The sequence below is a fragment of the Haliaeetus leucocephalus genome, unplaced genomic scaffold (genome assembly GCF_000737465.1).
Source record: "Haliaeetus leucocephalus isolate CR32 unplaced genomic scaffold, Haliaeetus_leucocephalus-4.0 Scaffold144, whole genome shotgun sequence".
In the NCBI taxonomy this organism is placed as follows: Eukaryota; Metazoa; Chordata; class Aves; order Accipitriformes; family Accipitridae; genus Haliaeetus; species Haliaeetus leucocephalus.
This window is the reverse complement of record NW_010972580.1, coordinates 17,832-32,596: the sequence shown is the minus strand read 5'-3', so window position 1 is coordinate 32,596 and position 14,765 is coordinate 17,832. Positions and strand designations below refer to the sequence as shown.

The 14,765-nt window shown below is 45.6% G+C and overlaps 1 protein-coding gene across 1 annotated transcript in view; it reads right to left on the bottom strand.

Annotated features, from left to right (window-relative positions):
- Positions 1-6,018: 6,018 nt before the first annotated feature.
- Positions 6,019-14,765, bottom strand: part of LOC104827998 (gametocyte-specific factor 1-like) — an 11,480-nt gene continuing 2,733 nt past the window's right edge. The window contains exons 2-8 of the mRNA XM_010561427.1: positions 12,857-12,954; positions 10,499-10,625; positions 9,424-9,510; positions 8,905-8,965; positions 7,835-7,923; positions 6,134-6,155; positions 6,019-6,064 (exon numbers count right to left, since the gene is read on the bottom strand). Of these exons, the coding sequence (XP_010559729.1) occupies positions 6,019-6,064; positions 6,134-6,155; positions 7,835-7,923; positions 8,905-8,965; positions 9,424-9,510; positions 10,499-10,625; positions 12,857-12,954 (530 nt within the window). The remainder of the gene's footprint in view (positions 6,065-6,133; positions 6,156-7,834; positions 7,924-8,904; positions 8,966-9,423; positions 9,511-10,498; positions 10,626-12,856; positions 12,955-14,765) is intronic.

The following is a 14,765-nucleotide window of genomic DNA, read 5'->3' as shown; positions in this document are numbered from 1 at the left end:
CCGGGACCTCAGCATGCTCTGCCAGCTCCCTCTTTGGCACTGGAGAGACCTTCCTCTCTCCTGCCCTCTACCTGCTAATGATGCAGGTGGTGGGAGCTGGAGTCGTGGTGACCTGCACAACTTACTTTCTAGGTTCTAATTAAGGATAGCAAAGGAAGAACTTGGAGGGCAAAATGTGGCTGTTGATAAAGAGATCATGGATTTAAAATGTGAGATCAAGGGGTTAGCTTACCTTTCTCTTGCAATTATGTTTTGTTTTGTAGTAATTCAAGTTCCCCACAGCTACAAAACACTTACTAAATCAGAAAATATCCAGCAAAGAATGCAAAAAGTTAGAAAGTCATCCAGTGATGTAGGTATAAACTAGATACATAGATCAGATCAGCCTTTGGCAGTCTGCTGAGGCAGGTCTTCACAGTTTACCTTCTAGGGTGGTCCGCTGAAGGACTTCACTATGATAAGCAGCAGCTTAAGCCTAGAAATAGTATTGTTGCTTCAGCAGTGTGCTTTAAGGTGTGACTGCATGTGTAGAAGACATCTAGGAGGGTATAAAACAGAGGTAAAAGTTTTGAAACAAAGAGACCAAGTGCAGTCAGTATTTTAGCAGTTAAAAAGAGTGAAATGTGGCTAATGTAACAGGCAGATTGGAGGGAGAGATAATTAAGACATTATGATTGGGTGGGATAGAATTAATTTAGAAGGAAGATAGTAGAGATAAGTACTAGAGGATGTTTATACTTGTCTAGTAACCACAGCTTAATATGTATGCCTATATATGTATACTGCTTCCAAATGTTAACCCTATAATGCATGATTACAACAGATATGTGTTAAAGATCAGCACCGTTAGCCTAAAACAAAAACCACGGGTAGTGGTAACACTACCCATGACTATAGTAACAATATTGAATGTCTCAACTGTAGAAGAAAAATTTCTCTTCATAAGCTATAACATAATCCAAAGGTAATGGTATCATGTTTTCACAGTAACACTGTGTAAGTATAACAATTTTAGTTGCTCTGCAGAGGGTGCTCCTGCCTCGCTCTGTTTTGTCTTGCCCAAGGCCTGTGGGTGCTGAAGCCTTTCCCTGTACACAGCCCCCCACCTCCCCCAGCCCAACTCCAGCTCTCCCTGTACCCAGCAAGCACCAGCTGCTGCAGTCCTGGGTGGATTCTTGGCAGCAGCCTGCCCTCTTCCTCCCCAGGCAATCATTTAGCTCTTGTTCTACCACTCTTGGTTATCTTTGTACCTTGATTGAGGGAGGTGAAAAGCTAAGAGGAAAAGGGAGGAGGGAAAGGGTAATAAAATGATAACAGGGGACCAGAGAACAGTAAGTCATCTCAACGTTCTGGAAATGAGCAGTAGAAATTACAACGAGGCTAGATTTCAAATGGTATCACTCACAAAATACAGGGCAGGTATATTATCAGACATCAGTTGTGCTGGACATACATAGTAAAGGAGTGCTGCAGCCCTTGGCCATCATGGTATCCAGAGTAACTCAAGATGCTGGCTTGGTGCATCCCCTCCTTATGGGCAGGGAGGAGGGCACAGCCAGCCTGGCCAGTGGCAGGTGGGAAGAGCCCTATAGAAATCCTTAGGGACTTTGTCTGCAGAGCCTGGGATCCCTCCTGGTTTGGGGACAGGGCTCTGGGATGTGTGTGCAAGTGCCTGTCTACTTCTGGAGCCCAAGTGGCAGGGGCTAGCTGGGAGCAATAGGCACGGCTGCCTGTGCAGCAGGTGATATCTCTGATCCCAGTGGCTCACAGCAGCACTCCCAGGATAGGCGCATCACAGCAGCAAGGATGAGGCATGATGGCCATGGTCCTTCCCATGGTGACCTGTGCACTCCAGGGAACAGGACAGCTGCCACGAGGCACCCAGACATTGGCAGGGATGGGAATCCTGCGTAGGAAGGTTCTTCCCGGACACTGGATAGGAGGTGGATGGGCCCTTTCAATCTACCTGCTCTGGCACAAGCATGTCAGGGCTGCATAAGGAGACACCTCATCTGCATGGTTTGGCTAACACTTCGAAAGAAATATGCTCAGCTCTGCAGCTGTGTGGGCAGTCCAGGCAGCCACTGCTTTCATTTCCAGCCTATTGCTGAGTGAGCACTTGTAAATGATCTCCAGGCTGAAACCATGCTTTTGGTTTTATGAGTTATAACCTTGACTTAAAGCCAGGAAAGGGGAAATGACTTCTTAAATGTGGTTTGGTTGTAAAGTTGAGATCTGGGGGCAGAGCCTGATCTGCCAGAAAAAGGAGACTTTGTGCCGCCTTCAGTAACCCCAGGCAGTCTCACCTGCTGGAACCTGAAGTTCAGAAGCAGGAGATGGTTCCCTGGGAAGTTAAAGGAAACACCACATGCAACTCATCAGTGTAACTCAGGCTGAACTACTGCTGCAATGTGAGGGGTATACCTAGAACACAAAGGCTGTAGTCTGGAGAGTCTCTGGACAGCCTGGTCCCCACCACCACCCAGCTCTTCTCCTCCAGCCTTCCTGAGCACAGCACAAAGGAGCTGGACACTAAACTCCAAAGGCAAAACAATATGAAGAGCTTGTTCACCTTCCAGAACAAGTGTGAAGGGGCATTTTTGCAGCTAGTGTTTCCTTGCCCCACAAGGTATATCTGTTCCCTTCTCTCTCTCCCACCTCCAGCACTTTTTTTTAATTGTAAACACCCCCATGATGGAAAGTCTTCCTTACTCCCTCTCTTTCTCTCACTCTCTTCCCTTTTGCACTGGGTAGGAGCCAATATAGTTCAGGACCCTGTATTTATGTGTGATGATTAGGTTACAAGAGTGACTAAGCAGGATTTAACTGATCAGATTCAAAGCTGCTTATTCACAGTACCAAGGATCCCTGCCCCCTTTGATGGGGGGACACTGGACAGTGCTGGTCTCCTGGCTTTCAGCTGGGAACAAATGCAACTACCCCAAATCCCCATTAGCTGAAGACAGTACTGAGGAAAGAGCACAGTCTGAACTGCTGGGGGAGGGTGAGACAGGGGAGTGTGTTTTTCCAGGGCTATACCACTGGATGTGAACCATGCATATGGACACACCACAGCTGTGACTGCATCTCTGTGGGACTACAGGCACCCTGTGTTCATCTCTAGATCATGGGGAAAGTGGAGAGGAACAAAAGGAGAAAGGGGTGCCACTAGCTGTGACCAGAGAATTGCATGGTTTTCTGGAATCAGCAACAAAGGGCCCAGAGACCTCAGCAGTGCAAATCACTGAGTGCCAGAAGGGCAGTCTGAAAGAACTAAGGCCATCCATACAGACCTTGACCCTGAAAAGACATGCAGCTGAAGGCAGAACTCCGCCTTCTTCCCCCAACACAGTGAAGTGAAAAATAAACAAATCTGTGTGCAGGCTTGGCTTTGGCCATGTGAGTGGGGAGGAAAGGGGCTTAGCCTTCCTCAGTGCTCTGGAACTGGTGGGAGGAGAGGGGAGGCAGGAGAAAGGACACTTCTTTCCTGTGCCAGTGGACTGCAGCTCTGCTGAGGGAAAGCCTGTGCTGCATCCTGCGGATGAAAACAGCAGGGACAGTGTGGGAGGTGGCAGAAAGCCCTGCTCCTGATGCCCTTACTCCAGCTGGTGGCCGAGCAGAGAGGAGCTGGGCACCCTAGACCAGACCACCAAGGCACAGTCTGACTCAGCAAGCATCCAGCAAGCAAGGTTCCCCACAGGAGGAACTGTAGGGAGCTGGCTGCGCTGACCAGATCACAGCCCATGGGGAACACAGAGCCCACGAGGGGGAAGAGACCTGGTTTCCCACTGACCCACGTAGGCCTGTGCACCTTGCTGTGCTCCAGCCCCAGTGGGGCACAGCAATAGCATGGGGGTGTCCTGCAGTGCAAGCTCAGCCCTTCAGTGGGAAAAAGTCTGTGCAGCACCATACAGTGAGATGCAGGGACAAAGCAGAGCACTAGACATCTGTGGGTCCAGGAGCTGCACCAACAGCGTGAATTACCACTGAGGAGAGCTGCTGCCCCTCTGTGGCTGGGTGCAAATCAGGGGTCAGGAGACCCACCAGACACCACACAGGGCTGGGGGCACCAGGAGAAACAACAAGGAACTCCAGTGTGCCCAGGCTCTCCAACACAGAGGAATCTGTGCATAAAGGTAAATGCTGCCTCCTATCCTCCCTCCTGAGTCACCAGTAACAACTGCAGATCCAACCATTTCTGTCCCAAATTTCCACAGGCATTTCTAGTCAGACCAGTCCTATTGCCACAGACCTGGTAGCTCAGTCGAGGCAGAAATGGCCCAGAAGGCAGGGTGCACCCACAGGAGTGCTCAGACTGAGCACAGGCACTGTTGAGCTACCAAAAAACTCGGGCTGGGAGAGAGTCATGCAGGCACATGCTCCAAACCCCTCCCTAGCAGGCCAAAAGGGGCTGATATTTCCCCTACATCCCACCAGCTTCCCCTGGCATGGGACACATCCAGCCTCTAGGGAAGGGGGTGAAGGCTCCAGCACTGCACAGCCTGCCCATCACGAGAGAGACTGAGGATTTAACACAGGAATATGTGGCTGTGGCCACAGTGATAGTCACATGAAAGTCCTTGCTCTGTCATCTTGGAGTAGGTGCCATTTCGCATACTTTTTAAAATATTCCTTGTCCTGTGGTAAATACAAAACAGTCAGAGGGAGCCAACAGCCCAGTGATAGATGATACTGGGATTTTAATTAGTCATAATGCTGGAGGAGGGTCATCTTTGTGTTTTACATCCTTACAGCCTGTTAATCTTATTCCCAAATCACTGCAGGGAACAGTAAAATGATGGGTTTCCTGCTTTTCACAGGCGGTGGCACGTGCAGGACGTGCTTGAGAAAGTTGCCCAGAAGATTATGGGATTTCAGATCTCAGAGCTCTGTCACGTGTTGGCTGCACCTACCCTACAAGACAAACCCACTTCTTGTGGGATAGGGATAACCCCCAATTATTGTGGCCAGGGGATGTTTTGAAGTCACAACCATGACCTTCCAAGTCCATCTAGTCCTTCTAGGAAGGCAGGGCTATTGGAGAACAGTGTTCTCCCACGACTCACCCTGACAAAGAGCTGTGGCCTGAGACAATGTGCCTCCTGCACTCAAAGCTCACCTCCTACGCAGTGCAGACCAAGTGGTGAGACCCAACAAAAAGCAGGTAGTTACTGCACTAAGTACTGCCAGTCTTTCACCAACTGGCAATTAAATGAGCTTAGGATAATGGGGCCCAATTATGGCATCTATCTGTAAAATTATAATGGTCTGGGCCACAAATCCTGCTACTGCAGCCAAACCAGAAACAAACAGCTGACATTTGTCACCACTTTCATTCAAAGTGACCAAAATGTAATCAAATAAATGTTGAGTGGAGGGCTTACTGCATAAGCATTTACTTACTCAACAGAACAAGAATATAACAAATCACTGCAGATGTCTTTTAGAAATATAAAATAGGTCCAGGAGTATTCATAACCTTTTTATTCTAAATTGCCAACAAGAACCTTGACAGAACTGAACTTTAAAACAATCCTAATTTTGCATATTCTAGTCAATGTATTATTTTACATGGGTAGTAATACAGATGGTGAAAATACAGTATTTTGAGGAACATTCTTTTCAAAATGTAAAAGGCATTAATTTCTTTCTAGACAAATACTATGTCTGGTTTCTTAATGCTTTGTGTTTGTATGTTTAGATGACATTTTGTACATTGCATCCATTTTTAACAATATACTGCTGGATCCACACATTTATACAGTCCCAAGCGTATTTTTAGTGATTTAAACCATTCCTGGCTCCTCCCTCCCCACCCCTCCAACAAAGAACAGTTACATTAGAGCTCTCAAACATGTTTTAAGTGTTAGAAAACTACAAAACCCTAATGGAAACTAGACAAGTATTTAAGTGTACTCTTTAAACTTCACCTGTCTGGTATTACGCATATTGTAAGGAATTCACAGAGGATTCTCCATTGTTGTATGACTTGAAGCACCAGGCACCCATGTGACAAAGTTAAGGTTTAAGGCTTGAAGCTGCAAAGGTGTGATCAGGATGCTTTCTAGGAAGAAGACAGAAGTGTCTGTAAATGACAATGTATTTTAAAACCCAAACTGTCCACTTTACATACCCTATGCGCACAAACTCAGATGCTGACAAGATAAAAAGCAAAAAGCGTATGCACAGAAAAAATACTTATAGGTTTGGCTGATCCAGATGATTTTAATTAAACATTATGCAGTAGGAAGTCTCAGCTTCTTTACAGGCTGGAGAAACTCTCAGAACTTACTTTATACAATCCAGGCTGTAAGAGGCCCTCAAATATCCACACACTTGTTTTAAAGCATCAAGCTAAGGGACAAGATTTTAGTCGTATGTGCAACCCTCCATGCTGTTCCGTTTCCCACTATCACCTCTCTGAATAGGAACCTAATCAGACCTTACCTCCTCTACTTAAAAATCACCCTCCTTCCCCACCCTAGCCCCTTAAAACCCACCACCACTTCAGAAGAGTTCTCCTGCTGTTTCCAAATGTTTGGAGCAAATAGAACAACTTCACAGATAATCATTGCTGCCATTTGACAACTGAACCAAGAGACTTGCTAATTCCTGCAGCTTTTACTATTAACTACTCACTGCTGTCTGAGGAGGGAAGGAGTTGGTGCTGTGTAAAATTATCAGTCCATTTATTCAATAACAGTAACAAAGATCACCAAATGAAGATGACGGCAACTTATGAAACAAATGCTTGGGAAAAAGACTTGGCAACCAAGGATGGTTTTACAAACTCAAATGTTGCAAAAACATGTCATGCAGCAACAGCCAAATCTACAGAGTCCTGCCATCAGGTCCAGAGAATATCTGCCATCCGCAGGAGCTATATGGTCCTAGAAAGGGAGCCATTTAGTGCTGGGGGGAACGAACTTCCAGGGGGAAGAGAACTTCCAGGGGGAAGAGATGCTAATACTCCAAACTCTGAAAAGGGCGAGACACATTTTTTGCACAAGATGGAGAAAAATACAAGAACTTCCTCCACTCCCCCAAGTGAGAGTGGCCTTTGCTGAAACAGCACTTGTCACCTTGGCAACAAGGCTTATCTACAAATGACATTTCAATTTGGTTTGGCAGATTTGGCCTGACATTATGGCAATTGCACAGTTATTGCTTGTGCAGAAGCCATGCCTGCAGAGCCCTGAGAGTACTGTGTTTAGTTGCTCCAAGTGAGAAACAAGACAGTCATTCCCCAATGCACTTTTAAGCTTTTGCTTTGCTGCTAATGGCAAATAATGGTCTGTGATTTCAGCATCAGACACTTCAACACAGGAAGCTCCCTCCCTCCCTCCCACCTCCAGATGTAATTTGATAGTTTTTTTTCCCCAGTAGTGCTGGTTTAAGCGGCCCTAGTTTTACCTTTGCTCTGACTTAGCTGCGTCTGACAGTGAGCAGAGTTGCACAAAGCAAGGAAATAATTTGGTTTAAGTCTGGGGGAGGGTGGGGGGTGAAAGGGGTTAGTGTAGATAGCGGGGAAGGACTTGTTTAGAGACACAGAGCCAAAGTGGCTGGGGAGTAGGGCTGCTCAAACGGGACCACTGTAATGAAGGGCCTGTCAAGAATATGAAATAAAGAATACAGAGGATGCTTCAAGGAAAGAATACAGAGGATGATCCAAGCACCAGATTCCCTAAGAAGCTGCTCTCAAGGAGGCAGGTGTTATATACTACCCCTCCTGTCCATGCAGCAGTGGCCAAAAAGCACTACTGCAGCCAGTGATTTCAGCAACTGCCTCCATCTACAGAAGTCACAGTGCCAAAAGCACACGCATAGTACTTACATCCTTTCCATGATATGGCATATGGCAAGGACTCAGGGGCACGTACTCTTGAAGGCAAGCAATTCTTTTGTTCAAAGGTGGTACTGGAACTGAAAGACTTTGGTTACTTCTGACAAATGCACTTGCTCAAATTTATGCATTTTACTACAGCATGGAGGAGAGCAGAGACATAAGGGCACGGTACTTTGCCACTCGGAGGTGGTGGTGCTTAGAAGAGCTATATATGCTCTAAACACGAGAAAGTTTTCCCGAAAGTGTAACAAGTGAAACCAGATAGCACTGTTGTCACCCCTTATGGAAGGAGAGGTATATCGTGGTTGAGCTCATACAGAACTGCAGAGCTGTCAAGTACAGGACTGTTGCTGCATATGGGCTTAGACAAACCTTAAAACATGCTCTGGCAACTCTGGTGGTGCCATCACATCTTGTATACAGCCTGCAATCATGACCCACTATCAGGTCAATGAAACCAGTCAAGGCAGCTCCATCCAGTTCGCAGCTGGCCATTAAGCACCTCACCCCCCCAAACCCAAACTGTGATTATGCTTTGCAAAGGGCAAGAAGGGGAGATTTCTGCTAACATAGGACCCTAATGCCAGCACGTCTGCCAAGTCTAAGGTCACAGGATGTCACAAGGGACTGCTAGCTAACCATTACCTCAACAGAAGCTCAGTAACTGTTTGAAAAGGCTCCAGAGGGAAGCACCTGGCCACATCTCCAAAGTCAGCATAAAGGCTCAGCACCTTTCTCCCCTGCACGTTGGCCAGACATCCAGCAGGAACTGAACACAGGCCACTGGCAGGAGGAGCACCCTGCCACATGCATACAAGAGCAGAGAGCATATGTGTTCCTAAGGGCTTCCTTCTCTTATATGGGCCAGTCATACAAGAAAGCAAGTAACACTGAAGCAGCACCCTAAGAACATTCACTGTTAATCAGTAGCCCTCCTCCCAGGGTTTGTACAGCAGCAAACTCAGCTCATGTCCAGCCATTGAGACTGGGTTGGGAGCAGAGTGCAATACTCCTCTATACAAAACATTGTTGTAAGGAATCAAACTTGCATTTGCTACCTGTTTATGCCAGAGTTGGTCATGCCCCAAACAAAAGGGGAATCTGACTGCTCCAATGACTCTGCAAAAGGAAACAGATGTTGTGGCTCAGAACTAAGAAACTCCAGCAACCACCATCAGATCAGGAATATATCTGTCATATTTTTACATGTTCAAGAGGGAGTAAAAGTTCATCTAATGATGAACGTGTCTGCTTCACTGTCATTTAGCTGAGGAACATAAAAGTTATCATGTTTCCATTGCTATCATTGCACATAAGGTACAAAAGCTTATATGGGAAGGAGCAGATGCTTGGAAATATATCTCCATGCCAGTTATGGCAGGCATGTTGAATAGTTCTCTAAACCAAGAAAAGCCTGCTGCGTGGAGAGGTGCATGTTTTTAGGAATGAGCATAAGCAAGGTGTCCTACAAGTGAGACCTAAGCGAACAGCATCTCTGGACTCACACTGTCCCAAGTTGAGTTGAAGGACAGGACCAGGGAGAAGGCAGCAATGTGGCAGATGGGGAAGTTCCTCACCTGTTTCCCAGTCTTCATCACATGGAGGTGCCTGCCACGTGCTCACAGCATTCATCTGCTCCCTCTGGAAGCCAGAGGACTGATTCACTTCAGAAAGAGAGAAAACTCAGTGACTAGCAGTCAATCCTGCTTCAGAGGCATTAAATGCTTTGGGTCAAGCTGTAAAACATCTCTTGGCTTTAGAGAAAACCTTGCACAACACAAACAGGTTAGGTACACCCAGGAGCCAGGTATTCATCTGAATTCACCTTTTTTAATGAATAGGAAAAGACTCTGCCCCCTGGAACTTTGCAGCAGGAACACTTGAGTGAAGAAGAAACCTGCTTACATGAATGTAGGCATCGCTGCTAGCCTCAGCGCAACTTTACAGAAGATAGAAAACTATGTATCTGCTCTGTAGTGCGGCAATAGCTAAAGAGCCACTGCAGGGGATGGAAAAGACACTGCATAGCACAGGATGCCTTCTGAAGTATTTTGGGGGTTTTGGACAGCACCCCTCCCACCTTGTCTCACTGGGCAGGAGACTGAAATCTTAATTGTATGGCAGATGAAGCATGTGCAGCAGCAGAGCAGCCTGGAAGAGGAGCTGCCCCATCTCTTGGTGGGAGTAAACTATTCAGGTTTCCCTGGAGGAGAAGAGCTGCAGGAGTTTCCATAGTTTAGACACCTCTTTGGTGGAAATCAACTTTTCACATGACATCAGTGGTCAAGCCTCAACAAAGGGAGATCAGCTCTACAAAAATAAGGGCCTGTCCTTCTGGTAATTAAAGCATCCCAGCTCCTGCGGGAGGCACTTCAACACGCACAGTCTAGCTAGGGTACAACCTTTTTATTCAACAAGCCTGGTAACAAAACATGTGCAAGGCCTACCAGGAACATCTGCAATATTCTTCTGAACCTACTCAATAAATCAAAGCAAGTAAGAGTCAAGTTTCCCCAAAGCTGCTGTGTCACACAAAACTATAGACAATAATTTCACTCCCACTTTTTGGTTATTCTATGAGCCATCCTTACAAACAGGAGACTGCAGTCCCCAGGATGAACATACATCTTGGAGCATGGGTGGTTCTCTTACCTATATCTTGCTCAATGAACCCTTTGTCATTGCACTTCATTATATGATCGCTGAGGTCAGCTTGAGGAACTAGATGGCGAGCATTGAAGGGGCACGTAGCCAATTCCTTTGCAACTTCAGGGTAGCTCTAGACAAGGGAAAACCAAAATCATGTGCCATATCTCTCAAGTTCACTTATCTCTTGCTAATCCATAGAAAAATCCCCCAAGGATGTTTGTGATGTTGCTTTAAAAAAAAGACTAAACAAGGAATGGCAATATATTGTTCAGACACTTACTAAAAATGCAACGGGAAACTAACAGGACTGTTCTTTAAAACACAATTCACTGAGAAACTGAGCCACCCTTGAGTTGACTGAAATGAAACATAACCTCAGCTAAACTCCTCACAATTTGCTGCAACACTGGCAATATGACTGCATGGTTTAAAGCACAGATGAAACTACTTTAAAAACAATAGGTGAGGGATGTTAGGCAAATCTAAACCATTCAGATGTTTTTTAAATAAGCAGGCACAAAGGCAGAGAAATTCCTTAAACCTTTCAAAACAGCTAGGGAGTTGGCAGCATTCCACCTGCAGACTTTGGTGCTATAGGATTACTATTCAAGTAAAAATTTATCACAGGTTCTACTGGCAGGGCTCAGCTGTTACTATGGTAAATTAGTCCACTCCTTGCAAATGATATAGCCTTTACTGCGAAAAGCACAACTTTGCCACTGTACCAGTGCCTGCCTGGTTCTGGCTGATGCAGCTCTGCTGGTCAGGGATCAGACTTGCACCTGAGGTAGATGCAGAGGCAGAAGTGCCTCGTACAGACATTGCTCACTACTGCTGATATGTGACCATAGCTCAGGCTGCAGACATATCCAAGGCAGTTGTCATTACCCGGTCTATACAGCCAGGGTTGCTGTGTCCTCATGTGTCCATCATTTGCTTCATCTAGGTTGAGCAAGCTGTTCTGTCCACATAGCAGAAGCTTCTCAATACTAACGCAGTTCAAGCTGAGAGGATTCAACTTGCTCTGCTTGCAGTGTCCCCATTTATGTGGCAGGGCTGCATTCTGGACAAAGCTGTGGGAAGCTAAGGCAGGTGGAAGCATTTAATTGAATTTTATGTATAGGGCACACAAAGGAAATTCAACAAACCACCAAGCAAGGACAATCTCCACCCAGATGCTTGCTACTGCAGATGACACAGTGGCATCTTCAGATGGATCAGATGACAAGCCCTTCTTCTGCTAATTACTTACAGACACCAACTGTGTCTGATTGGTGGTCACTATCTCACCTCATCCTCCTAAGTAGGTAAGCTTGCCAAAACTGTCTGGTCATCAGTTATGCAACACAAGGACAAAACCAGCATGGTTAAAAGTTTACTTGCCAACACTGTTCATCTAGCTCACATGCACATTCTTGCCAAAATTTGCAGAGGGTCAACAAGGATAATTTCAGTGCTTTTGAATGTTGGACAGATGGAGGCACTTGCCACTTAGCTCTGCCCACCACTTTCACTAGTTACTTATTATTTTTTAAGGCTCTAGCACCACCAAAATTAATTGTTTATAAGTACTGACACCAAGACACACACCTTACAACTGTGCCTTAACTGGAAGGCACAGCACTGTTATACTATTTTAAAAACACATTGGCAAACTTATTGGTAAACTTAGAGGGACAATTGGGTTTTAAAAGGTCTCAGCAAAAACCCAAAGCTCAGTCTGATGCTAGCACTTGACAGATTTAAAGAAAACAAACCATAAGGACAACAGAGGAGAATAGAAGAAGGAATGCTTCCTATTAAATGATTTGTATTCAAATTCTGGATAAAAGATGGAGAGGGGAAAAAAACCTCCCCCATATGTGCTGAGCCCAGGATGTGCAGTTTCTGCCAGATGCACATTAAATAGTTATTAGCAAAACAAAACAAAAAAACCCCTGCTATGCAGCTGCATTTCTAGCACTTAAAGAATGAATTGCAACATCACAACACTCCTACTCTGACTAGCCAGAAGGGGCACACATAACTCAGACTGAGTTCTCTCTTCAACTTAAAGTGGAAAAATACATCTGACCTCCTTGTGACCTGCTGGAAGAGACCAGAATTTCCTCCCTGACCTAACCATGGAGACTTTCCATCTCCTTTCAACACAGCCACACTAGTCTTGGGTTAATTAACATGTACTTGAAGCTGTTACTAAACAAATAATAAAGTTATATGAAATAAAGGCTAAACAAGGGTATTTGTCAGGAACTTACTCCAGCCAGCCAGAAAATGCAACAAGAATGAGAACATGCACGTCATATTTACATGCACAGAATCACTCCCATTCACTGTGCCTTGTTTGGCAGTCCAGCTTACCTTCTTACACTTTACAAGGTGATAGGGAAACCGACAGGCTCTGATTCGATGATGTTTATTATATGGACATTGTATTAATCTCTCTGGATCCAAAACATCTAGTAGAACAGAAGAACAAAGAGAGAGGAAAAAAAAAACCTAGTTAGAAAGACAAGATCTAGCACCACTAACACAGCAAAGTGGGAAAAAAACATACCACCACATCAGGGCTGTGATCTTAGGGAGTCAAACCAGTTGTTCTTAGTTTGAAACCATTAATTAAGGCAGGCACCTGTTTTGCATGACCAGATTAATTTTGAAGTTTTTGGTGACTGGGATGTTAGTCAAAACAGACAGAGAACAGTCAGTAGCGCTGAGCATAATAACTCTTTAAGCTACCATATTAGGTAGGTAACCACACTTACTCAAAGTGAATGAAGACAGTACTTTTCCAGCTATCTTAGAGGAGAATCAGTGGAATGATGACACACCCACCAGCGCTTTCAGGAGCATTGTCAGTCTGAACCAAATCTTTTTTGATCAATGCCAGGCAATTTAGTTTCATTTCTGAGGAAGCAGGGTGGCTGCCATGGTGCATGTGACTTCTAAATGAAATTTTTCATAAGTCATGCAATTATTTAGGAACTGAGGAGCTACTAAACCAGCTAAAACACTTCAGAATCTAGGCACTGAACAGTGAAGCAGCATGAATGCATGCATATATGATACAAATTTTTTATCTATAGATAAAATATATTAAAATATGAATACTAATGTCTCTGTTGAAAAACCACATTTCCATGTTCTCAATGAGGAAGAGAGGCAGCCAGAAGGAGACACAGGTCCCCTCTGCTGCCTGTAGGTCTGTTTGTGGGGTGCACACCAGGGAGACAGACCAGGCTTCTTTCATCCTTTCTGCTCTGCCACTCCTTTTAAAGCACAGGCTTTTAGCACATTTCTGATCTGATGACACAGTAGCTTAAACAGATCTAAGTATGGGCTACTGCTGTTTAGCCTCTCCCCTGCCATCACATGCCCTTCTCTTACACACGCAGTGGTGCCCAGTTGTCTCAACAGCCAGGTCAGGGAACTATATCAGCCCACAGGCTGACAGCTAGTTAGGATGTTGTACCACAAGTCACTATGAGCAGACTTCATGCTGTGAGCCACTAGGAAGGAAGGACAGACCTAATCCTTCTTTCCACCTCAGCTCTGCAGTGCTGCTGCTATCAGCTCTGCCACCTGTGAGCACCTCTCACCTCCAGGAGCCAGTTCCTGTCATTAGAACAGCTGAAAACTAAAGACTTGATCATCAAGGATTGACAAACTTCGTACTGATTCAGCTGCCCCAGGAAGAGCAATCAGAAGTAGTTTCTCTCCATAACCTGGTTCACCACAAGATCAGACCAAGTGCATTACCAGTAAAAGGACGAAGACAGACACAAGTACCAGAGAAAGAGGAAAGCCCTCACCACAATACATAAAAGAGCAAACACAAAAAATCACAAGACCTGGCTTGACCAGGTAAATAGATGCAGTTAACACAAGGCTGCAACAAGCAAAGCCTCCACAGCACCACTACAATACCATGTGCAAATGAGATCCCTGCCCCTAGCCATACTGCATGCAAACGCAAATCCACAACAATCCTAAAAATGTAAGTCTGGAGTCAGATGAGACAACAGCTACAGGCAGGAGCAACACTTTAACCAAATTAAGTCACTTTATTCAGATACTTCCTAAAGGCCTGACCCCATCCACACCAGAAGCACGCCTGGTGTGGCTGCCACATATAACATTGGCCTAGTTAAAATAATCAACAACCCACTGGAGCCTGCTTGGCTCGGACACAGAGAGCACGGAGACAGACACAGCCCTACTGCCGCGGGGCCGGGCCGGGCCGAGGCCGGGGCCGGGCCGGGCCGAGGCC